The sequence below is a fragment of the Balaenoptera acutorostrata genome, chromosome 20 (assembly GCF_949987535.1).
Source record: "Balaenoptera acutorostrata chromosome 20, mBalAcu1.1, whole genome shotgun sequence".
NCBI classification, from domain to species: domain Eukaryota; kingdom Metazoa; phylum Chordata; class Mammalia; order Artiodactyla; family Balaenopteridae; genus Balaenoptera; species Balaenoptera acutorostrata.
Genome location: NC_080083.1, coordinates 54,041,515 through 54,064,587, shown reverse-complemented (window position 1 = coordinate 54,064,587; position 23,073 = coordinate 54,041,515). Strand labels below are relative to the sequence as shown.

At 55.2% G+C, this 23,073-nt stretch overlaps 1 protein-coding gene and 1 non-coding gene across 3 annotated transcripts; one reads left to right on the top strand and one right to left on the bottom strand.

Moving 5' to 3' along the window:
- The first annotated feature begins 346 nt into the window (after positions 1-346).
- C1QTNF1 (C1q and TNF related 1) lies at positions 347-22,257 on the top strand. 2 transcript variants are annotated; one of them, XM_007185797.3, is made up of 4 exons: positions 347-486; positions 16,866-17,019; positions 19,329-19,468; positions 20,050-22,257. In XM_007185797.3, the coding sequence occupies exons 2-4, from the start codon at positions 16,880-16,882 to the stop codon at positions 20,598-20,600; spliced, it is 831 nt and encodes a 276-aa protein (XP_007185859.2). In that variant the 5' UTR covers positions 347-486; positions 16,866-16,879; the 3' UTR covers positions 20,601-22,257. The 2 variants fall into 2 exon arrangements, with proteins under 2 accessions (XP_007185859.2, XP_007185858.2); XM_007185796.3 differs by having other exon boundaries at positions 348-486; positions 16,863-17,019.
- On the bottom strand, positions 7,374-7,480 carry LOC114238311 (U6 spliceosomal RNA). Its single transcript, XR_003623702.1, has one exon. It is a non-coding gene; the product is annotated as a U6 spliceosomal RNA (small nuclear RNA).
- Positions 22,258-23,073: the final 816 nt, after the last annotated feature.

The following is a 23,073-nucleotide window of genomic DNA, read 5'->3' as shown; positions in this document are numbered from 1 at the left end:
CCCAGTCCCCAGTCCCCGGCCCCCGCCAGCTCCCAGGGTAGCCAGGAGGAGGGCTGCGCTGGGCTCCCCTCCCCCCCGGGCACACACACAGTTAATCCTCGGCGGCTGCTGTTTGGATAAAATGCGCTGGGAGCGTTCGAGGCTCCGCGGCCACTCACATCTGGCCCGGGTTTGCTCTTTACGCGTCTGTCCCGCTTTCTTCGGTTCTTCCTCTACTTTCGAGAAACCGCGTTTCCGCTTCTGGCCAAAGAGACCTTGTAGCCGAGGAGATCCAGGTGCCGGGGAGCGGCCGGCTGTCCGGCACCCCGACAACTTTCTGCGCCCTCTTCCCGGAGGACTTTTTCCTTCCTGCCTGCTCTCTCCTTCGACAAGTCTGGTCTTCCCCCGACCTGGCTGGGAGGTGGCTCCGCCGCCGGGAGATGCTCTAAGAGAGGCCGCGGGGAGGACGCGGGCGCCCCGCTCGCTCCCGGACGCTGGTGGCTGGAGGTAGGTGGCCTGGCGGACGGGACGTGGCCGTGGCGGGGGTGGCGGGAAGGAGGGGGACCCAGTGCTCCTTTTCCTGGCTTCAGCCTGGTCGCGGGGCAGACACCTATATGGGGCGAGGAGAGGGGTGGGAGGGGCCAGAGGGCAGTTGCGGCAAAGGGGCAGAAAGACCAGGAGTTGGCGGAGAAGGGCCGCTTCCTGATACTCCCTTCGGAGCCGAGGTGCCGTGGAGAGCCGTGGCCGTGGTTTCCCTCTGTTGACCAGGGAGCAGGGGGCTTCCGTGGCAGACGGATGCTGTCAGGAATGATTGTTACCTCCCCCGATTTTTGTGGCGTGTTTATCTTGCTTCACTCTTCCCTGGGTGTGAAAGGGAAAGGAGTGATACCCAAGTCACCTCTGCACCTGGTGGGGAGACCCCACCCCAATAGCGCCTGGACTGTCTGAGAGCCAGCCCTGCCTGTGGGCAACTTGGACCCTACACAGAACAGGGAATGCCGGCTTTGGCCCCTGCATCTAATGGCTTTGGTGTTCCTGGAGGGGATCCAGCCTGGACAGGAAAAAATAATGTCCCTCTCGGGGGACCCTCTGGTCTGCCCACACCACTGAATGTGGCCCTGGTCTGGGACCGGGTCACTGAGCTGCCCTTGAGCGTCTGGACTGTGCACTACCAAGTACCAAGCATCTCCACGGCACAGGTGTGATCCCCACCTGTCCTGGGCACCCATGTCGTGTTAGCCTGGGTCCCACCGTGCCGATTCCTGGACAGCTGCTGTGTCTTCCGTGGGACCCCCAACGTGCTTTAGGTGCTCACGGGCCCTCCTGATCCACTTGGGAGGAAGGGAGGAAGCTGCTTCTCTCTGTGACTTGCTCCTGTCTCCTCTATCTCACTTGGTTTCTAAGAAGGGAGGCAGTTTGGCACACTTGGAGCTTCCTCTTTCCAAGCTTTGAAAATGGGGAGTGTCCTGAGAAACTGAGTTTTCTCAACCACTAGCTACATCCTGGGTCCCTGGGGGAGGATGTGAGGTCCTCAGAGATGCTAGGCCTTTGCTTTTTATAGTTCAGGGAAGCAGGCGGACAGCCCCACGCGCAAGTTCACAAATAGAGGCACTTGCCTGTGCGTACTGCAGGGAGAGGCCTGCTATGGGAAGTACATTTTCCAGGAGGCCTGCTCACTGTCTTTGCCAACTAGAGAGGTGGGAAAAATATAGGTGAAGGGGAGGTGGGGGGTGCAGAGGGTTGAGCTGCCCTTTCTGGTCCCCCTTCTCCACTCTCCCTCTTGACCTGAGAGCTGAGGTGGGGCTTAGAGATGACCCAACAACAACAGTGGCAATATAAATAATGGCAGCCATGGATGTGTGTGTGTGTGTGTGTGTGTGTGTGTGTGTGTGTATGTTTCCCACACAGCAAGCAATGAGCAAATGCTGATTCTCAACAATTCTATCAATGGCACTGTCACCCCTGAAAAGCTCAGAGAGGCTATGACTTGCCCAGAGGCAGTAGATGGAGAACCCGAGGCCTGCATCTCTGTGCCCAGAGAAGGCATGTGACTTGCTCAAGGATGCACAACTTTCCAAGCCGAAGCTGGAACCCAAGCTTCTCAAGTTTCCAAATTTCCACTTCCCAGCTGCCCACAGAGAAAGTTCCCTGGGGCCAGAAGGACAACCAGGGTCTGCTTCCCAGGGACTCTAGCCCTCTCCTCTGGCTCTCTCTGTCTTCCTTCTCCCATCTTGAGTCTCTTGGGATGCCAAGGAACATGCTGCTGGGTGAGCAGCAGGTCAGGGCGACAGACAAATGTAGGTGCCAGAGGCCTTGGATGGGCCCTCTTTCTGCCAGAGGACACCGCTGCCTGTCTGGGACAGGGACAGCCATCCAGTGAGGGGCACGTTCACAGGTGGGAGCCGAGAAGGCCGACATGGCCCCAGGAAGGGTGCAGGCAACTCCCTCCTCATTCCTGGGAGGTAACCTCCCTATTTAGGGCAACCAGCACAGCATAATTTTTTTGGAACATGCTTCTTTCTGTTATTCTTCCTGGTGCCTCCCGCCCTACCCGCCCCTCCGCCCCCCGCCCCCCCCCCCAGCTGTAATTAGCGTGACTCATAAACCAAATATTCTGGCATTGAACTTCACCCATCAAAACAAAGATGAAAAGAATTTTGTAGATACAGTCATGCTGCTGGGCGCCCTCACCGGACAGGAGCTTGCCATTGCGTTTTTGTCTTCAGGGGCCGGACCTTTGCACGGGTCCCTGTTCCTGGAGCTCGGGTGGCTGAGGCTCCAGGGCCCTAGGGGAGAGGTGGTGGTGATAGCTTGCAAAGAAAGGGAAGAATAAAAAGTTTCCTTTCTGTTATGGTCCCCACGCTCTGCTGACTACTTAAGGTAACTCTGCCTGCCCATCCACTGGAGAGAGATGTGGTGTTTCGGAAGCAGCCTCATCTCCCTGCCCTGAGAGTCCAGAGATCTTAAGTGGGGGCGATGGTCTCCTGGGGCACTTCATCTTGGTGGTGTAACTACCGTGTGGGCAGAGGTTTATTATTTTCTTCCTATTTTTACCTGCTGAAATCTGCCTTCTCGTAAAGGCAAATGAGACAAGGCAGCTCCCTGGACAGGACCCCAGACACCTCCCTGACCCCTCACACAGTATGAGGGAACATCTGCCCACTTGGAGAAGGATTTGGAAAAGGACCATCAAAGCCTGAACAAAGCTTCCTTCCGTGCTCTAGGGGCAGCCCAGTGAGCCGGTTCCACGGGGCCCAGGATTCAGGATTCTTGGGGCCCCGCCCAGGCATCCTCAGCCTGGCAGGACCAGTTCTGCTCTTAACCACGGACATGCAGAAGCGAGCACGCTGGCTCTTTTCCTCCTCCCCAAGCCCCGCAGCGAAACTTCTGCCACTGCAGCCTGTGACCTCTGACCCTTGTCTTCCTGCCTCTCAGGGAGGGGCTCGATGCTGTGAGCAGGAGTGGGAGCTCTTGAGCTCATTGGGGGCAGCTTTAGCTCTGGGTCCTCGTCAAGGTTGCAGCTGAGAGGGGCCTGAGCATCTGGAGGTGGGAGCGGCGCCCGGACACCGGGAAGCCGCTCATCCTTGCCCACGCTTGCTTCCCAGAATTGGGCTCAAAGCAGGAATGGTGTGGGCAGAAGCGCCAGAGGCCCCCCACTGCCCACGGGGGTGTCCCTGGCCTGCCCAGAGGCCTTTGGAGTCAAACCCTCTCCAGCTGTGGGCGGCACTGTCACAGTCCTCCTGGGGCATCCTGTCCCATCCTGCGCCTCCGTGTCCGACCACCTCCCTGACTGACCACCTCCCTGGCTCCTGTAGGAAGTTTCCTTGAAATGAGATGGAGCAGAGCAGGAGACTGCGGGCAGGAGGCAGGATGGGAAGGGAGCGCGGGAAAAGAGGCAGGCAGGCGGGAAAAGAGGCAGGCAGGCAGGGCGGGCAGTGGGGGCGGTGGGGAGCATGCGGACGCCAGGTGCTTAGTGCCTTGTGCTGGGTCAGACGTTGCTGCCTGCCGCTGGTGAATCCACACTTGGGGGGAGGCCCCAAACCTTTCGCCTCCGTTGCACCCTGTCCCCAAGTGGGGACATCTGGTTACCAGCCGCCCTCTGCCCTGGGGACCAGCGAAGGAAAAGGACCTTGCCTGAGAAGGCTGCCAGCCCTGGGGGAGCTGCAGGTGGATGCAGGCCAGGAGTCGGCTGGGCTGGGGCCTGCAGCTCTGCCCTGCAGGCTCTGAGGCTGGTGGTCAGCGTGGGGGACTGGGGTGCGCTTGGAAACACTTGGGCCCTTTCTGCTTGTGAAGAGTCTACAGTGAGTTCTGGTGAGAGATGGGTGGGTCTGGGTGGGGTTTGGGGTGGCCGTGGCACTCAGGTCTTTCAGCATTCAGGACATCTACCCCCGACCCCTTAAGGTATAGCTATGAGAGCAAGACCCGTGGTTCTGTAAACTGGCCGGACCTACAAGGAGGAGACCCTGAGAACGGGCCCTGCAGAGCAATCAGAACCAGGGCCGGGCAGCTGGGGCGCTGGGCTGGAGTCTGATGCCTGCCCTTCCCCCTTCTGTTCCGTTCTGCTCCCGGTTCCCTCTCTGCAGGGATCTCTCCTGTGGGACCCCTCCCACAGCTGACCCCTGGCAGCCCCCAGGGATGGGCAGACACAGGGCACGCTCACTGCACGCCCTGTAAAGAATGTCAATTCTTTACATCGTTCCCTCCTGCCAGCTGCACTCGGCCTCAGTCCCCTTTGCTTCTGAGTATCAGAGGGCATGGGGGTCAGGGTGGAACCGTTTACCATCCCTGTGAGATGTGGGCTTCCCCCTCCCCTCCCCTGCAGAGCTCACCCATGCACTGTTTTCTCTCTACCCTGCAAAAGCAGTGCCTTCAAAATGCACATGCAGTGGGCCACAGCCCCCATGCCCCTTCCATTCTGAGGTGTGAGGGAGGTTCCTGGTGACTCTGTCCCTAAACCCAAAGGAACTGAGCTCCAGTGGTGGATGTTAAGATGCCGGCGCCGGGAGGTCTTAGCACATTGCTTGGATGAGGACGGTTATCACGGATCCCTGGTGCCCCGCATGGTGTCAGGCACGGAGCAGGCCCTGAGCAATCTGCTGAAGGGGTGAATGCGAGGGCTCAGCTGGGGGATGCGTTCCCCAGGGCCCGGGGCTGCTGCCGCTGTGCCCACCGTGACCGAGTGAGCTTAGCAGGTGGACACCGCCCGGCAGGCGGGAGTGCCCTCAGGATGGTGGTTTGTCAGGACCAGCCTATCCTACCTACCCGGCATCTTCCTGGAGGCCCCCTCGAGGTGAAGTGGCAGGAGCTCTGCTGTCAGACACACCTGGGTCTCACCTGAGCTGCAGCCCCTGCCACGGCAGGGCCTGGGGTGAGTGACTCCCTCCCTCTGAGCCCATTTGTTCCTCTGAGAAATCGAGGTGACTGTAGGGGACAAGTTCAGTAGCCTCCGTAAAGCACGTGCCCAGAGCCCGGCAGGTTGCAGGTGCTTAACCAGAGCTCTGTTAGAAGGAATCTCTGCTAAATGACGGGGCTGCTCCTGGGCCCGTTAACTCGCCTGGCTGTTGAGCAGAAGTCCTGATGATGGCCTCAAAGATTTGGCTCCATTTTCTCCTGTTTTGTGGCTGCAGGCAGCTTCCTTCAGTGGCAAGTACACCAGTGACTGGTATGTCAAAGGCAGAACAAATCCCCTGCTTCTAGAAAACGTGTTCTCGCGGGCTGGCCTGATTCTAGCCCCACTTGGGTGCCTTTCCCGGCGTAATCAGTACCCACAGTAACTCCAGGGTTCGGCTGCCCCAGGGGAGGGCCTTATCTTCCTCTTGTTCCACCGTGTCCCTAGAATCCAGCCCTCTTCCCGGTGGGCAGTAGACACTCAACAAACACTTGCGAAAGAACGTGGGACTTCTGGGCTTCCCTGGTGGCGCAGTGGTTAAAAATCCGCCTGCCAATGCAGGGGACACAGGTTCGAGCCCTGGTCTGGGAAAATCCAACATGCCGCAGAGCAACTAAGCCCATGAGCCACAACTACTGAGCCTGCGCTCTAGAGCTCGCGAGCCACAATTACTGAGCCCGCGTGCCGCAACTACTGAAGCCTGCGCGCCTAGAGCCCGTGCTCCACAACAAGAGAAGCCACCGCAATGAGAAGCCCACGCACCACAATGAAGAGTAGCCCCCGCTCACCGAAATGAGAGAAAGCCCGCGCACAGCGACGAAGACCCAATGCAGCCAAAAATAAATACATAAAAAATTCTCTAAAAAAAAAAAAAAAAAAGAAGGTGGGACTTCAGCACGAGGGCAGTTTATATCCCCCACAGTCCCGCCTGAGCCACAAACTTGCCACACCATCCTCAAGCCCCTCCCCCATTCTCCTTTTCTAGGCAGAGACTCAAATTCCCCGGAATAAACAAAATGCTCTCTTAGTCCCCAGGGTGGGGCTTACTTATCATTTGCCGAAGTGGAAAATAATGTGTACTTAATGTGAAAAAATATGTGACGGTTATAGGGGAAAACCCCAGAGACCCCAAAATAAGAAAATGGCAAACGTCCGTATTTTCATCACCCAGAGATCGCTGTTAGCCGCCAGGTGGGTGGCCTTCAAATCTCTGGGCTAATGTACGTGCATGTGTGGATGTGTTTTTATGTATGTATGTTTTCAACCTGCATTTTCACTCATCAGCATTTTACGAACATCTTTCCACGCCAGTAAATATTCGTCTGTTTACAGAGGTCAGCCCTTGGTGCTACCGGCTGAAGTTGCCCCTCCCACTCCCAGCATCATTTATTTATTTATTTAAATGCCTTTAAACGGAGCATGTGTTTCTGGGTTCGAAGCAATCTCCGCCCCTCCCTGTCACATTACACCCAGCCCATGGTCAATGGCTGAAGGCATTTGAGTTTGCCAGCCTGACCAACCACCTTGTCTTTAGTTTTCCATTGTGTGGCTTCACCATCATTTGTCTGATTAGACTGCTTTTGCAGGACATTGAGGTGGTTTGTAACTTTGGCTGATGGAAGCAATGGGTTGCAACTCTTTTTAAAAAATGAATTAATTAATTATTTTGCATCTCACTCTCTTTATTTATTTATTTTTTAACATTTTTATTGGAGTATAATTGCTTTACAATGGTGTGTTAGTTTCTGCTGTATAACAAAGTGAATCAGCTATACATATACATATATCCCCATATCTCCTCCCTCTTGCATCTCCCTCCCACCCTCCCTATCCCACCCCTCTAGGTGGTCACAAAGCACAGAGCTGATCTCCCTGTGCTATGAGGCTGCTTCCCACTAGCTATCTATTTTACATTTGGTAGTGTATACATGTCCATGCCACTCTCTCTCTTTGTCCCAGCTTACCCTTCCCCCTCCCCATGTCCTCAAGTCCGTTCTCTACGTCTAAAAATATGGAACGCTTCACGAATTTGCGTGTCATCCTTGCTCAGGGGCCATGCGAATCTTCTCTGTATCGTTCTAGTTTTAGTATATGTGCTGCCGAAGCGAGCGCTTGTAACTCTTTTTGAAGCAGGAGGCTTTCTGAGTGCTGATAAGAGGAGCACTTGCGGAAAAGATGGCTACCTGGTCACATCGGGATTCAGCGTTCTGATGACGCTTAATAGTGTGCCCTGGGTCACTCTCCCCATCTCCCTTCTCCCCCCACCCCAAACCTCCCCCAACCTGAATTAGAGATTTGAACACACTGGCTTGAGTCCTCTTTGGACGATGGCTCTGCTACTTGGGAAGGGCTGAAAGGGACTGTGGAGTTCGGTCAATACTGAAAGTCAGACCCCAGGCACTGGAGACACGTGTGAACTGAGACACATCTCCTGTGTATGAGGACCTCCTGGTCTGTGGGGGGACCAGACAAGGAAGCCGGTCTGTGCTAGATACTGGGGGAGGAAACTTCCTGGAGGAGGTGGCATCAGGCCGGGCTCTGAAGGACACAGCGACGAGGAAGGTGGCAGGAGAAAGAGACAGAGGACGAGACCGTGGTGTGACTTGGGACTTCCAGTGGCTCCAGTTGGCTGGAGTGAAGGATGCACGTGCAGGGGTGGGCACGAGGGGGCCAGAGATGAGGCGGGAGGCAGATGGTGAAGCGCAGGGCTTAAATGTTTCCTTTATTTTCATGGAAGCCTTTTGAGCCAAGGGGGGGCATTCAGATCTGCAGGTTTGAAAGCTGCCTCTGGCCAGTAGTTTGGAAGGTAGAGGAGAGATGGGGAGACCAGAGCAGGGCTGAGAAAGAAGCAGTGACAGAGCCCAAAGGGAGGGAGAGGAGAGACTGCCAGGAGGCCTGGTTACGGTGCAAGAGAGGCCAAAGTCTGTAGGGCTCCGAGATGCCAGCCTGGGGGCCCTGTGTGAACATCTGTAAGCGCAGGGGGAGGAGCAGGGATGGAGGGGGCTGGGGAAGAAGACAGTGAACTAACTGGGGGCTTGAGCATCTTATGACAGAGCGAAGAGGACATGATCTGAAGACAGCTGGATATCTGGGTCCGGACCAGCGCTGTGCAGTAGGACTTTGTGATGATGGAGGTGTCCTCCCAGCTGTGCCGTCCAAGAGGGTAGCCATTTAAAATGTGCTCGAGTGGCCGAGAATGGAATTTTTCACTATGTTTAGTTGTAAAGAATTCAACTGGCCCCAGAGGCCAGAGGCCAATGTTCTGGAGAGCGCAGGCCTAGAGCTTGGTGGCCAGGGACGCCTGCTGGGGACAAGGATCAAGGAGCTGTCCACTGAAGCTATCACACAGGAAACGATGGGCGGAAAGTGTTTGGAGTGAGAGGGGCTGAGGGCTGAGGACACGGTCTGGAAAACACCTGTCGCTAAGGGGGAGGTCATGGAGAGTAAACACAGGGAGACAGCGTGGGCTGGATCGGGGGCAGGGAGGTGGGTGGTCATCGCCGGCAGGCGCCCTGCAGCGTGCAGGAGCTGGACATCGGTGATCTCAGCCAGAGCAGTCTGGGCTGGAGCAGGCAGTGGCAGGACCGACTGGATGCTGAGCTAAATTGTACTCTTGACTTAGAAGCCGTTAGATGTGGGACAAGTTCTACCTTTTGCCAAGCTTTCCCCGGAGATGGCTGTAAAACGCGGCAGTGATTTCCAGGCCCTAGAAAACGAAAAACGGTGTGGTGCTTGTAAAAGGGATGGTGAGGTCGGGGCACAGGCCGTGGAATTCCCAGCTTTTTTCCTCCCTCCGTCTTGGGAACGGTCAGCCCCCGAGGTTGTCACCGCTGCGGGGCAGTGGGACGCGGGCCAGGCCACCTGCGGCGCGGGCTCACGGCAAGGCACGAGCTGTCAGTAGCTCTTCTCTCTCACACGGTTCTCAAAGCGCGGGGCAAGCCTGCCGCCTGAGGCCTCACAGCTGGGAGGTGATCTAAGGACAGGACTCTAGTCAAGGAAATCTTTGTTTGCACTGGGGAGGCTGGGCTGGCCAGGTGCCCCCGAAGCCTGCAGCCCACGTGGTCTCCTAGTTTGCACGGCCTGGGCAGAAGCTTAGGCAGTGTCTTCTCTCAGCTCCAGGTAAGCCTCTCCTGGTCTAGGCGCAGTGAATTGCCTCAGGAGAGGATGGAGATGTTTCAGGATGGGGAGGATGCCTGGCCCCTCTTTCCTTCACTGTTTTATCCCAAGTCAGCACAAAGGAAGCCCTCGCTTATTAATTAGCAAGTAGCCCTGGAAGACCCCATCTCTATCGCTGGCCTTGGGCTTTGGAGGTAACCAAATAAACCCCCAAACCTTAAAAAAAATAAACTCTCTTCCTCTAAGCCAGAGAACAGCTTCTTGGAAAAAGGGAAAGAGGGAGATTCAGCAAGTGAACTGGGCGCCAGGATGCCCTCATCTTTTGGGAAAGGCACAGCTCACCTCCAGTGGACCAGAGCTCCTCTAATAAAGGATGCACAGCCCCCACTGCTGCTTCCTCTGCAAGGTTGGGAGGAGGCGGGAGAGGGTCCGAGACCGGCTGGGGCTGCCCCATTACAGAAGGGAAAATTAGATATGAAATGGCTTCCTGGGATTGGCGAACAAACGTCATTTATCAAGTGGAAGCCACTCTACCTCTCTCCTGCCCATCACCAGAGGAGTCTGGTAAGTGGAAAATGAGTGTGATGAATGGCTTCTGGGGAAGGAAAGCAGACGTCATGTGTTAGACAATCCTGATGGTCATCAGGGCCAGAGGGACACCCCAACATGGGGCTTTCTCTTTTCTGGGCACCCCAGGATCTGAGTCCAGGGAACCTCCTGCAGCAACTGGAGAGCTCTGAGTGTCTCAACAGGAGAATTTCCGCCAGATGTCGAAGCACAGAGGGGCAGCCCCAGGGCTTCCTTTCTGGTAGAGAAGATACCGGGGAGGGGAGGGTGGCAGGAGCAGATGTGCGGAAGGATTGCTGGTGGCTGAGGGATGGTTGATGCTGTGTTGAAACAGGGACGGATTGGATGCTGGTCCACGTCGCCTTCTTGACCTAGAAGACCTCAGGTGTGGGAGACAGTCCTATCTTATGCCAAGCTTCCTCGGGAGAAGCATGTAAAATTTGGGGGTGGTGTCCAGGCCCTAGACAAGCCAGACAAAGATATTTGTTTTGGGTGAATTGAGGTCTGGGACACAGCCAGAGCTCCTGGAAAGCATCAAATGGTACGGAGGAGCAGAGACCTTCAGGAGGTATTAAAGAGGCTTGATGACTGACTCGATGTGGCAGATATGTGAGAGGAAGGCGTCTAAATGACTCCCAGATTTCTGGCCCGCTGTTTGTTCATAGTTCCTACTCCCCCACCCCCCCAACTTCATCTTAATAGAACAGAGCTGCCCAACAGAGCTTTCTGCAGTGATTGAAATGTTCTGTGCAGTCCAATAAGGTAGCTCCCACCTCCCTGTAGCCGTTGAGCCCCTGGAATGTGGCTATCGTGACTGAGGAATGGAATTTAGCATGGTCTTTAATTTATTTTAATTTAATTAATTTATTTTTTTGGCCATGCTGTGCGGCATGCTGGATCTCAGTTCCCCGACCAGGAATCTAATCCGCGCCCCCTGCAGTGGAGGTGCGGAGTCTTAACCACTGGACCGCCAGGGAAGTCCCTAGAATGTTCTTTAATTTTAATTGGTTTAAAATGAAATAGCCACAGGTGGCTAGCGGCCACTGCAGTGGACAGCACAGGCCTAGAATGTCACATATTGAGTCAACATCTGCTTCTCTGCCTTGAGCTGTGATTGCGTACATATCTGTCTCCTTCACTGGACAGTAATCTTTTTTTTTTTTTTTAATACTTATTTATTTGTATCTATTTGGCTGCGTCGGAGCTTAGTTTTGGCACTCGGGATCTTCGTGGCGGCACATGGGCTTCTCTCTAGTCGCAGGGCGCAGGCTTAGTTGTCCCGTGGGCTTAGTTGTCCTGTGGCATGTAGGATCTTAGTTCCCCGACCAGGGATCGAACCAGCGTCCCCTGCATTGGAAAGCGGATCCTTAACCACTGGACCACCAGGGAAGTCCCCATGGATGGTAATCTTGAGGTCAGGGAGTATATTTAATCTGCGGTGGAATCACTGTCTCCCAAGCTCTTACCCGATGCTGTGCAAATCACGGGCATCCAGTAAACCATGCCTGTGTTCAGTTTTCTTTCTTTTTTTTTTTTTTTTAAAAGGGAGGCTGCAATTTTTTTTTTAATTAATTTATTTATTTATGGCTGTGTTGGGTCTTCGTTTCTGTGCGAGGGCTTTCTCTAGTTGTGGCAAGTGGGGGCCACTCCTCATCGCGGTGCACAGGCCTCTCACTATCGCGGCCTCTCTTGTTGCGGAGCACAGGCTCCAGACGCGCAGGCTCAGTAATTGTGGCTCACGGGCCCAGTTGCTCCACGGCATGTGGGATCTTCCCAGACCAGGGCTCGAACCCATGTCCCCTGCATTGGCAGGCAGATTCTCAACCATTGCACCACCAGGGAAGCCCCTGTGTTCAGTTTTCTGCTGAGAGGGAATTCCTGAGCTACATGGGCATTTCGACTTGTCTTCTAAACTCCTTCTAATCCAGTGAGATCCTAGGCTTCTGGCCTCTCAGAACAGCTGGTTACCCGATGAGGATTAAGGAAGAGGGAAAACCAGGTTTATAAAATGCTTTTGTCAAAGGGCATTGGGCGGGGTTGGCAACAAGACAGAAGGCAAACATGTGGAGCCTGAGGGCTAGGAGTTCACTGTCAGAACACAGGCATGACACCATGGAGGTGGGCGGGCCCCCCAAAATGACAGGACCGATTTTAAACAGATATAAGGAAACTTGAACTTGTGTATGAATATTGCCTCCTTAAAGGATTCACCACAGATCCATTCGAGGGCTGGGAGGATAAAAATCATTAACCAGGAAGTGTTCTCAGACTTCCTGCCTTCCTCCGGACCCTGTCATTGACCCAATTCCTCCTTTTCCCCTCCCACCTACTGTAGAGGGGGGTTCTTCTTTGCTGGGGGAAGTTAAGATGCAGGGAGATGGGGAGGGTTGAGGAGAGGGGAGTGGAGGAGCTGCGGGTCCTGAAGGGAGTGGGTGGGAGATAAAGATGTTCATGGAATTGCTATGGAATTTGGAAAATGAATGTCTTCGCAGGGTTTTGGGGTAGGCAAGTCCAGTTCTGAGTCATGTTGGAATTAACCTCAGATGTCTTGACCGCAAGGCAGCCAGGAGACTGGACCACTCAGGTCCAGATTCACAAGGGTTACACACCACTGGCCAAGGAGTCCTGGGGGCTGCTCCCCGGACCTGCCTCACTGAGCACAGCATGTTCTTTGGGTCACCTTTCTGGGGGCATACCTCCCCCCTTGCAGGGCACTTCGTTTCACTGGAAATTGCTAAAGAGGGCTGGAGCCAAGTTTGGTTAGATGTTGGGCAATACCGTTTTTGCCCAAAAGTGAGTAAAATGATCATAATTTCATGATGTTGACTTTGCTGTGGGACTTGGTAAAAGCGTTCTGAAGATAGTTTCGAAGAGGGAAAGCTTTCAATCTGGGTTTGCTTTGACTCCAAAGAGGAGGTCCTTGAGGAGAACCACCAGCCTCTGCTGCCCTCACTCAGTCCTCCTGGCACCTCTGACTCTTTGCTGGGTCATCACGGGCCCCACCCCCACTGATATCATCACCCCTGCACCGGCTGCATCCTGGTCCCCATCTCTTCTATCTAGGTACAGAAAATCCCTTTTCCAGACTTAGAAAGAGACGTACCAACGTGCAAAAGTGTACTTCCATTGAGGGTAGAGGACTGATTCTCAGCTGGGAGGATTTCTGCCTCTCAGGGGATACGTGGCAAAGTCTGGAGATGTTTTTGATTGTCACAGCTGGGGGTGGGGCTGTGCTGATGGAATCTAGTGGGTGGAGTCCAGAGACGCTGCTAAACATCCTACAATGCACAGGACAGCCCCCCACGACAAAGGCTGATCCAGCCCATATGCCAACGGTGCCGAGGCTGAGGAACCCTGGGGACAAAGGAGTCCAAGATAGCTCTTTACTTTCTTTTGCTGTTATTTTCTAGCTTTTCCCAAATGAATATATATTACTTTGGATTCAGGAAAAAAAAAATGTTTGAAGAAAGGAAAACCTCTTTTCCTTTCAAGGGATGCAAGCTTGGCATTGAAAAGGAAAAGGAGAGTAATTGTCAAGGTGCCAAGGAGAAACAGAGGAAATACAGAAATAGGGCAATAAACAAATTTGGAGAATTCAATCTGACAAATATTTGTTGAGTTCAGGGTGCTGCAGGATGCTTGGTGGGTCCAAGATGAACAAGACCATATCCCAAGCCCAGAGGAGGTCATGGGTCTGCTGTGCAGAATCTTCTAGGCCAAGAAAAACTCTCTGCAGAATGAGACAATATGAGAAATGCAAACAAAAAAGAGCAGGGAGAGTTTGTTCCAGTTGAGGGTCTGGGAGGCCTTCAGAAGGAATATGAAGCACCTGAGTTGGGTCTTGGGTAGGATTTTATTTTTATTTCTTTGGCTGCATTGGGTCTTTGTTGCTGCGTGCGGGCTTTCTCTAGTTGCGGAGAGCAGGGGCTACTCTTTGTTGCGGTGGCTTCTTTTGTTGTGGAGCACATGCCTTAGAGCCGGCGGGCTTCAGTAGTTGTGGTGCATGGGCTTAGTTGCTCCGCGGCATGTGGGATCTTCCCGGACCAGGGATTGAACCCGTATCCCCTGCGTTGGCAGGCGGATTCTTAACCACTGCGCCACCAGGGAGGTCCCTTGGGTAGGATTTTGATGTGATCTGAGGGCAGCCTGTTGAATTCAAATCCAGCCCCCATGGCTTAAAAAGTGGGCAGCCTTAGGCTAATCAACTTCTCGTCATGGTTTCTTCATTGGTAAATTCAGTCTAATAATGAATGAATATTGTCTCCTTAAAAGATTCACCGCAGGTCCATACGAGACCTGTGATGGGGTAAAAACTATTAATGAAGAAGTGTTCTCGGAAGGAACCCTAACATTTAGGGTTGTAAGGATGAGTGGAAATGATGCAGGGATGCCCAGCACCGGGCCTGGGGCAGTTGTCAGTCCTGTTAGCCTGGTTATTAGCAGAAGAGAAGAGGACGAAGGGTGCTCCTGGCCAGGGGAGAAGGATGCGGGCAGGTGGGCAGGTGCCAGGAGTTTGGGGGTGGGGCTGGAACCTGGTGCTCAAAGTGTGGTGCCTTGGCAGCACCTGGGGGCTTTTGGAAAATGTCTGTCCCAGATCCGCCCAATCAGGATCTGCATTTTCACAAGATTTCCCAGGGGATGTGTATGTACGTTGCAGTACGTGAAGCAGGGAGCTTGAACATGGGATGAGGGGTGCTGGGAAATGCAGGCAAAGGGTGGGAGCAGACTGGGGAGGGTGGTGCCCACCCTGGCAAGGAGCCTGGAGAAATGATAGATGGGTAGAGGGGGCGAGGAGAGAGATTCTTTTAATACGTATTTTATAAATTACATTTACATGTACAAATTTTCTTTGCCAAGTGGAGGGGAGGTAGTGGACATTTTGAGTAGGGGAGCTGGTCCAAGCAGTCTCTCTGTCATTTGGAAGGTCTCTGGGTCCTGACCCTTGGCAGGTAGAAGACGTGGAGGTGGGGGGCCCAGCTAATCCACTGCAGGGGATGGGGGTTGTGCAGAGAATTGAAGAGCGGGCAGAAGTGTGGGTTCAGGGGGTGGGGGGATTCCTGGGGAGGCCAGGCTTCCTGGCTCAGAGTCTCATAGCACATCACTGAGGATCCAGCGGGAGAGCCTCGGCTCTGGTTCCCGGTCCTCTGCCTCCCCCAGGTTCTCCTGACTTGGCACGCGGCTCCAGCAGTGAGGGCGGCCAGAGCATTCTGCCTTCAGAGCTAAAACAGCGAGCCTACTAACACGCAGAATAAAGAACAAAGCCAAAGAGTCGGCCCCGCGGAGAGGGTCGTGCTCTCACCGGCTGCAAGACCTCTGAGCCATGGAGTTGAAGGAGGTCCATGGCGGCCCGAGATGCATGAAAGGAGCATTCATCTGGGTAGACGATTACTGGCAAAAACAGAAATCCGTCTCAGTTTTAGTTTTCCTTAGACATGAAAGAGGAATTAAAGACAAATCAGACAGGACCTTCTGAGGCTGTTCCCTTGCTTTGATGCTTTGCCCCCGCCCCCCACGATGCCTGGTCCCCGGCCCCAGCCCAGCTGCAGGGGTAGGGTGGAGGCGTTCTTACTCCCCCGGCCTCAGTTCTTTCACTGTGCAGGCCAGAGGGTCCAATTAGGTGTCCTTGTCAGCCCTTTTGGTGTTAAATTGTATGATTCGGTGAACAAAATGGGCTGGGATTGACCACCGTCCCCCCCCCTCCGTGATGGGGAGGTTTCCCAGCCACCAGAAACAGTCGAGGCACGTGTGACTTCTGACTCCACACACCAGAAACGGCTGAGGCACGCGTGTAAATCCCACAGCTGGGGTTAGCCAGGGTGATACCTCTGACGGTGAGAAACCGGTGGGATGTTTTGTCTGTTTTCAGCCCAAGCACTGCCCCCTTGTGGGCTCACTGGGAACGCCCAGTGGACAGTTCTTTCTGGAAGGACTATCTCAATCCTGGACAAAGAGGGTCCGGTCCAGAGCTTTTTGGAGAGACATGGTGCTGGCTTCGATGACAATAAATGCCCTCTGTGGCTGGGTGCCCCCAGCCCGACATCAGATGCTCGAGGACACGCTCTTGCGCCCCCTGGTGGCCAGAGAGCGACGTGTCAGCACCTGCCTGCCCACCAGGCCCCACAGTGCAGGCTGGGGCAAAGTCCCTGGACAGTGGAACCCCCAAATTTATTAGGGATTTTTGCTCATTGTCCTAACAGGGCCGAGACATGATCATCTGCAGAGCTCAGGGTTGAGGGGTCTCCTTCCTGGGAGGCGTGGGGGGCCAGGCAGAGCCATGCTCAGCGGCAGCAGGTGGCCTGGTGCTCCAACGCCAGCCCGGCCCCAGGGTGTGTGCGTGAGGGTGTGCGAGTCTGTGCGTATAAGTCTGTGAGTGTGCTGAGAGTGTGAAGGCCAGGTGTGGGCATGCATGTGTGCATGTGAGCGTATGTACATGCACGTGAGTGCACCAGAGTACACGTGAGTGTGTTGAGTGTGCAAGTGTAAACACAAGAGAGTGTGGGTCTGAGTGTGTGTAAGTGTACCGAGTGTCTTGAGTGGGTACAGAGCGTATTTGTGTATGAGTGTGTATTGAGTGTGTGAGAACGGGTGTGAGTATGTGCGTGTGTGAGGGCACGTGAATATGTGTAGGAATGTGCACCGGGGTTTGTGAGTATGTATGTTGAGCTTGTGTGAGTGTGTGTGTGAGTGTGAGTGTGTGATCGCCGTCCCAGGATGAGCGGCAGCTGAAGCGCTTAGTGGGTCGGGCAAGCACTGCAGGCTTGTTTCCCTGCAGGGCCCTTCCAACCCGTGTCCTCCCCGTGTGTCTCCCCAGCAGGGCTCAGCGGGAAGATGGGCCGCCGTGGGCTGGGACTCGCGCTGGCGTGCTGCCTGCTGCTGGCCTTCGCCTGTGGCCCGGTGCTGGGCCGCGTGCCCCTTGGGCAGCAGGAGCAGGAGGGGACCAGGGAGCCACTGCTGGACCACGCTGAGAGGTGAGGCTGTGCGGTGTGGATGCAGGAGCGCCGGCTCAGCGGCGGGGGTGAGCCTGGGGTTCAGGTGCCCCAGGGGGCTCGCTGGCAGCTAGAGGGGAAGGAGCAGAGGCCGAGGCCGAGGAGCCGCTGCTGGGGGACAGAGGCGCCATTTCTCCTGTCAGTGACCCGGGCCTGTTATCTGAAACTGCGGACAGTAACCCAGCCTCATTCCAGCCCCAGAGGAATGTGGGTCTGCGTGAGGTTCTGCAGACACATCCTTAGAAAAAGAACACACCAAACCCCAACCCCCAGCTCTCGGTTTCTTTGCATCCTCGCCTGTCCTTTGAGAATATCTGCTAGGGTTCTAAGTCCCACCTGGAAGTAGGAGACAGGGACGGTGCTGGGCTGAGAGCTGATCTCCACCACCCTGATGTCTGATCACGTTGCAAGATGGGGGATGGTGGCTGAAGACTGGCACAAGAAGTGGTGTCTTTCCTTGAAGAGTTATGAATTTCTTCCAAATGGCACTGTCTTCATATATATGAGCTTCGATGATATACAGACTGCAGGCTATTTGGGATATTTTGTAGGGATACATAAAATGCTTAGGATTACTCATGAAAATGTCATTCATCAAACGTGAGGTTCTAGACACCTGATGCTGACTTTGAGTTTCTTTATCACTTTGAGCTTTGGGCTGACTTGATACCTGAGGCTTCGGGCTATCTTGGAGTACAATGGAATTGCGTAGGATTTGTGGCAAAGTAACATCATTCTTCTTTGTCTTTTCTTCTCCTTCTCCTCTTCTTCCTCCTTCTTTTCATTCAACAAACATTGATTGAGGGCCGTTATTGGTCTGGCCATCCTCTAGGCACTGGGGACACACACGTGAATGACACAGTCACTGGCATCCAGGAACTCCAAAGCTATGGGGGGACAGACACACACGATCCAGTTCAGTGTGTCCACAGTGTGGACGTGGCGGGGCGGTGGGGGGGGGGGTTGGGGAGGGCTAGGAGGAGAAGTGACTGTGTCTTGAAGGACACCTGAGGAGCATCCCAGGCGCAGAAGGGGAACGCTGCCTGGCAGCCAGGATGGCACATGTGAAGTGTGGCCATTCCAGTGTCTGGCAGTGTGAGGGCTGGTAGGTCGTTTGGGTAGGGGTGTTGGATGCCGGAGGGTGGAGGATGGGAGGGAAGATGAGCCTGGTGGGAAAGGGTCTCTCTGGAACTTCATCTACAGGGGAGTCATGGAGAGGTTTAAATTTCATGGTGTCCTAGAAAGAATGCTGGAGGGTGGCGGAACAGAGGATGAATTGGCAAGGGAGAGATGAATTCCAGGAGGGCATTCAGAACAGCAGTGGTCCCTAGAGGTGAGGAGAGCCGATGGCCCAGCTCCTGGAGGTACTTTGATGGTGGGGTGGGATGACTCCTCAGGACTCCATGATCCTCAGAATGGATTTGTGAGGCCAGAGAAGCATCTGCAATGAGGCTGAGGGTTCCATTCTGGGCGACTGGTGGTGCTGCTGCTGCTGTGAACAGGGTTTGGAAAGAGAAGATTCTAGGGATGAGTGGCAGTGACGGGCCATCAGTTTGGGACACACCTCATATGTGGGGCTTGTTGAATCTCTAAATGGAGACTTCTGGTGAGAGGTTGGGGGCGGTCCATCTGGGAGTCTAGGGCTTGTAGGTGGCTGAGTTTAGGGTGTATAGATCCATTTCCTGGATTGTCTGTGGTCTGAATATGGGAGCAGAGTGAGACAAAGAGCTGACCCTTCAAGAGGGACTGTGCCACCTCCAAGGTGGTTGCTTCACAGCCAAAGAGCTGCAAGCAGAGAGCGCGGAGCAGTGCAGTGTGACACCTCGAGGTAGCAGCATGGAGCTGTCGCTGCCCCCGCCCCCCGCCCCCCAGGAGCAGATCTGGTTGAGCCCTCTCATCTGCAAACGAGTCAGCTTAACATAGCATCTTCTAGAATCCTAGATACATGAAGGGGATGTCCAGTCACCCCACTGGCATGTCACGTGCCAGATTTCTCCCATGTAGCCTCTGTCTTGCCAAGCTCCTCAAATGATTGCCTTTTTTGTTATCGTTGTTTCCACGACTGTCATTGCTGTCAACAGAGGGCAGCGGGCTCTTTCTGAACCTTCACTAAAAGCCTCAGAATTTGCCAAGCGCCAACGCAGTCTCTGTGGAGGGAAAATTAACACAGCCTCACACATCCAGGTGAGAGAAGGCGAGACAGGGACCCTAGGCCCTCTGGTGGCAGAAGAGAGAAGAGTTCCTGGCTCTGAGAGCTCTTGGCTTTCACGGTGATGTCTTTACTCCCTTAGGGATGAAGAAAAGCATGAAACATACAACTCCAGGCAGGAAGAGGAGCCCCCCGCATCCCGGTGCTTTCGCTGCTGTGACCCTGGTACTCCCATGTACCAGGCCATCCCGGTGCCCCAGATCAACATCACCATCCTGAAAGGTCAGGCACAGAGACCAGCAGGGGGGACCGTCCCGTGGGGAGGGGGCACTGCTCTGTCCTGACTGGAGGGCAGGGCAGAAGATGGAGTTAGGGAGGAGGGGGCAGGAGCAGAATGGCTCCCTCAGGGCACTGAGCAGAGGCATGCTGTCATCTAGCGGGGAGAAGGAAATTCCGTCTCTGAGGCTCTGGCCCCTTTCCAAGAGGAGGGCTTGGGGGAGGGATCCACAGGGGAAGGAACCTCAGGGCAGCTGGGGATCTCACCCCACCTGCCTTTGCACCGCAAGCCTCAGATTCACGGTCCTGTGAGCAGCAGATAACCTTGCACAGTCTGGGACAATTGAATTGGGAAGCCAAGCGGCCCGGGTCCCAGATCCTCAGGCCCAGCCCCTGCGTCTGTAAGTCATTTGTTCGGAGGGAGCCATGGGCCCGGCTGCTGCTCCTGTTGCTTTTGGATAAACCCATACATTCCCTTTTCTTCGCCAGGACTTTCAAGAAGGAAAAAAAAAAAAAGATTGCTTCCGGATGAAAATAGAATAATCCTTGAGGTTGCTTGACGCCACGTGTTTTCCCGTCCCATTTAGGTGAGAAGGGCGACCGAGGAGATCGGGGCCTGCAAGGCAAATATGGCAAAACAGGCTCCGTGGGCGCCAGGGGCCACACGGGACCCAAAGGGCAGAAAGGATCCATGGGGGCCCCCGGGGACCGGTGCAAGAACCACTACGCCGCCTTTTCGGTGGGCAGGAAGAAGCCCCTGCATAGCAACGACTACTACCAGACGGTGATTTTCGACACGGAGTTCGTGAACCTCTACGGCCACTTCAACATGTTCACGGGAAAATTCTACTGCTACGTGCCCGGCATCTACTTCTTTAGCCTCAATGTGCACACCTGGAACCAGAAGGAGACATACCTGCACATCATGAAGAACGGGGAGGAGGTGGTGATCCTGTACGCCCAGGTGAGCGACCGCAGCATCATGCAGAGCCAGAGCCTGATGCTGGAGCTGCAGGACCAAGACGAGGTGTGGGTGCGCCTCTTCAAGGGCGAACGCGAAAACGCCATCTTCAGCGATGAGTTTGACACCTACATCACCTTCAGTGGCTACCTGGTCAAGCCCGCCACTGAGCCCTAGCCGCCCGCAGACCTCCTGCTCCATCGCCGCAGGCTAACCTCCCGTTGTCCCCGTGCCCCGCCCTGCTCCGCCAGACCCCCTCCCCGACCCGGGTTTCCCTGGCCCACACGTCCCCAGCTTTGGCATTCGACATGACGCCCCTCGCGGGAGTGGGAAGCAACATCGGCTGTGTGGTCCCAGGCCTTGCCGTGTCCGCACGTGAAATCACCAGGCGGGTGCCCGCGAGAGCTCCCCTCTGTGTGCACGTCCTCGAGTGACCCCTGCACGCGTGCCACGACGCGCCAGGGTGTCCCAGAGTAAGCCACCCTTGCTCCCATTGCTGGGAATAATTAAGCCAATTCTCAAGGTTGTGAAAGGAGCAAAGTAAACCATGGAAAAGAAAGGGAGGCATTATTAGTTTTGCCTTTCTGCCAGCCTCGCTGGCCCCAGGCAGGAGGGCTGTCTCCCCTCGACGCTGCAGGAGACTTCCTGTAAGAGAAGCTCTAAAGTGGATGCCAAGGGTGACAGGGGAAGGGGGTGGGGGGCGTGGGGACCGGAAAACCATGTCTGGCTTAATATTTTAGGCCACGTAGGAAGCTTCTTGGGGGACAGCTGGACTGACGTCCACATCCCGTGGACATTCCTGTGGCCTTGCCCGAGGGCTCAGCTGGTCTTTCTGAGCCACAACGGTGAGGGGGTTCGAACTGGGCAGCCAGTGTCGGCTCCTGAGAGGGACAGCCAAGCCCTCGGCCGTGGTCTCTGCGCTGGTGAGCAGCTTGCTCACCGGAGCCCGCAGGCTCCTGGTGGCAGAGGCTTCTGTGAGGAGCCAAGCTCAGTACAACCCAGCAGAGCCCTGCATCCCAGTATGGCTCTGCCCACTCCCCCACCCCACCCTTGCATCCTGGACGGGGCCTCCATGCCTGCATGCTGGCATTGGCTTTCTGTCCCTTCTCTCCCACGGGTCAGCTGTGGAAGGAACCAGGGCCTTTGGTTTTGTAGCAGCTGTCTTGCTTATACAACTTTTTCAGTAGAAACTCTTCACACACCATCTCAGAGTCCTGCTTCCCGAGAGTTCACCATTCAGCGACCCAGCACCCTCCCCTGGGGCCTCTTTGACCAGCAGCCTAAGAACAATGCAGAAGGGGCTTTCCTGGGCCCCAGAGCAGGGGAGAGCTGGAAGGGACCGGAAAGCTCCCCCCTGCCTGTCCCAGGAGCTCCGGCACGGCTCAGCCTCTGAGAGGGGAGAGAGGGCAGGTCCCAACCACCGGGGTCCGAACCTCCACTCTGAGGGGGGGCTGGGGGGATGCCTGGAGTGGGGAGCTGCCTGGATTGGTGCTCTGGCCCGTGGCTGACTTTGGCCCGGCAGCCCTTCCCCACTTCTCTACATCAACGCCCGGGGCCAGGGTCACCCTGCCTGCTCGGGCCCTAAGCCCCTACAGGAGCCTTCCTTCCCACTGCCTGCTAACCCCTGATCTTGACCGATCCCCTCTGCCCTCCCTGAGCCTGGCTATTGGGTCTGGGATCTGCACATCCTTCCCTCTGAAGGACTTCTGCTGGTCAGACTTTAAAAACTGTGCATATCTGTGGGGGAGCTGGGGAGCAGGGCGCCCGCCTCCTGCTTTGTGCTGCCCCAGTGCTCTTCCAGAAAACATTAAACTTGGAATTGTGTGTTTCAGCATCGTGGCCTCAGTTTGGGTGTTGAACCAAATCCTCCTCCTTTCTATCCACCCCACCCCACCGCCGGAACCCCGCCTACTGCCTGTTGGAGGCCTGGGGGCCCTCAGCTTGGTACCTGGGGACATTGGTACCCAGCAGGCACAGGCTGGGCCTTGAACTGCTTCATTCGTCACAGGAATGCATTTCACAGTTGGACATGGCCCCTTTGGACGCCCTGTAGGGGAGGAGCCTTCCTTGCTTCTTCCGGCTTCCGGTGGCCCCAGCTGTTCCCTGGCTTCTGGCTGCATCACTCCACTCCCTGCCTATCTCTGTCTTCATGTGGCCTTCTTTCCTGAATCTCTTAAATCTCCCCCTCCCTTCTTTCCCAGGTGTTGGAATTAGGGCCCACCCTAAATCCAGGATGATCTCCTCTCAGGATCCTTGACTTTATTATTTTTTTAAATTAATTAATTAATTAATTTATTTATTTTTGGCTGTGTTGGGTCTTTGTTTCTGTGCGAGGGCTTTCTCTAGTTGCGGCAAGCAGGGGCCACTCTTCATCGCGGTGCGCGGGCCTCTCACTATCGCGGCCTCTCTTGTTGCGGAGCACAGGCTCCAGACACGCAGGCTCAATAGTTGTGGCTCACGGGCCTAGTTGCTCCGTGGCATGTGGGATCTTCCCAGACCAGGGCTCGAACCCGTGTCCCCTGCATTGGCAGGCAGATTCTCAACCACTGCGCTACCAGGGAAGCCCTCCTTGACTTTATTATATCTGCAAAGACCCTATTTCCAAGTAAGGTTACATTCACAATTAGCAGGGGTCAGGACCTGGACCAAT

Excerpts from the sequence above, each read along its gene's own strand:
- C1QTNF1 (XM_007185797.3), top strand. The coding sequence starts at position 16,880 with ATGGGCCGCCGTGGGCTGGGACTCGCGCTGGCGTGCTGCCTGCTGCTG. Across the intron at positions 17,020-19,328 it reads CTGCTGGACCACGCTGAGAG|GGATGAAGAAAAGCATGAAA; the intron begins GTGAGGCTGTGC and ends TTACTCCCTTAG. Across the intron at positions 19,469-20,049 it reads CAACATCACCATCCTGAAAG|GTGAGAAGGGCGACCGAGGA; the intron begins GTCAGGCACAGA and ends CGTCCCATTTAG.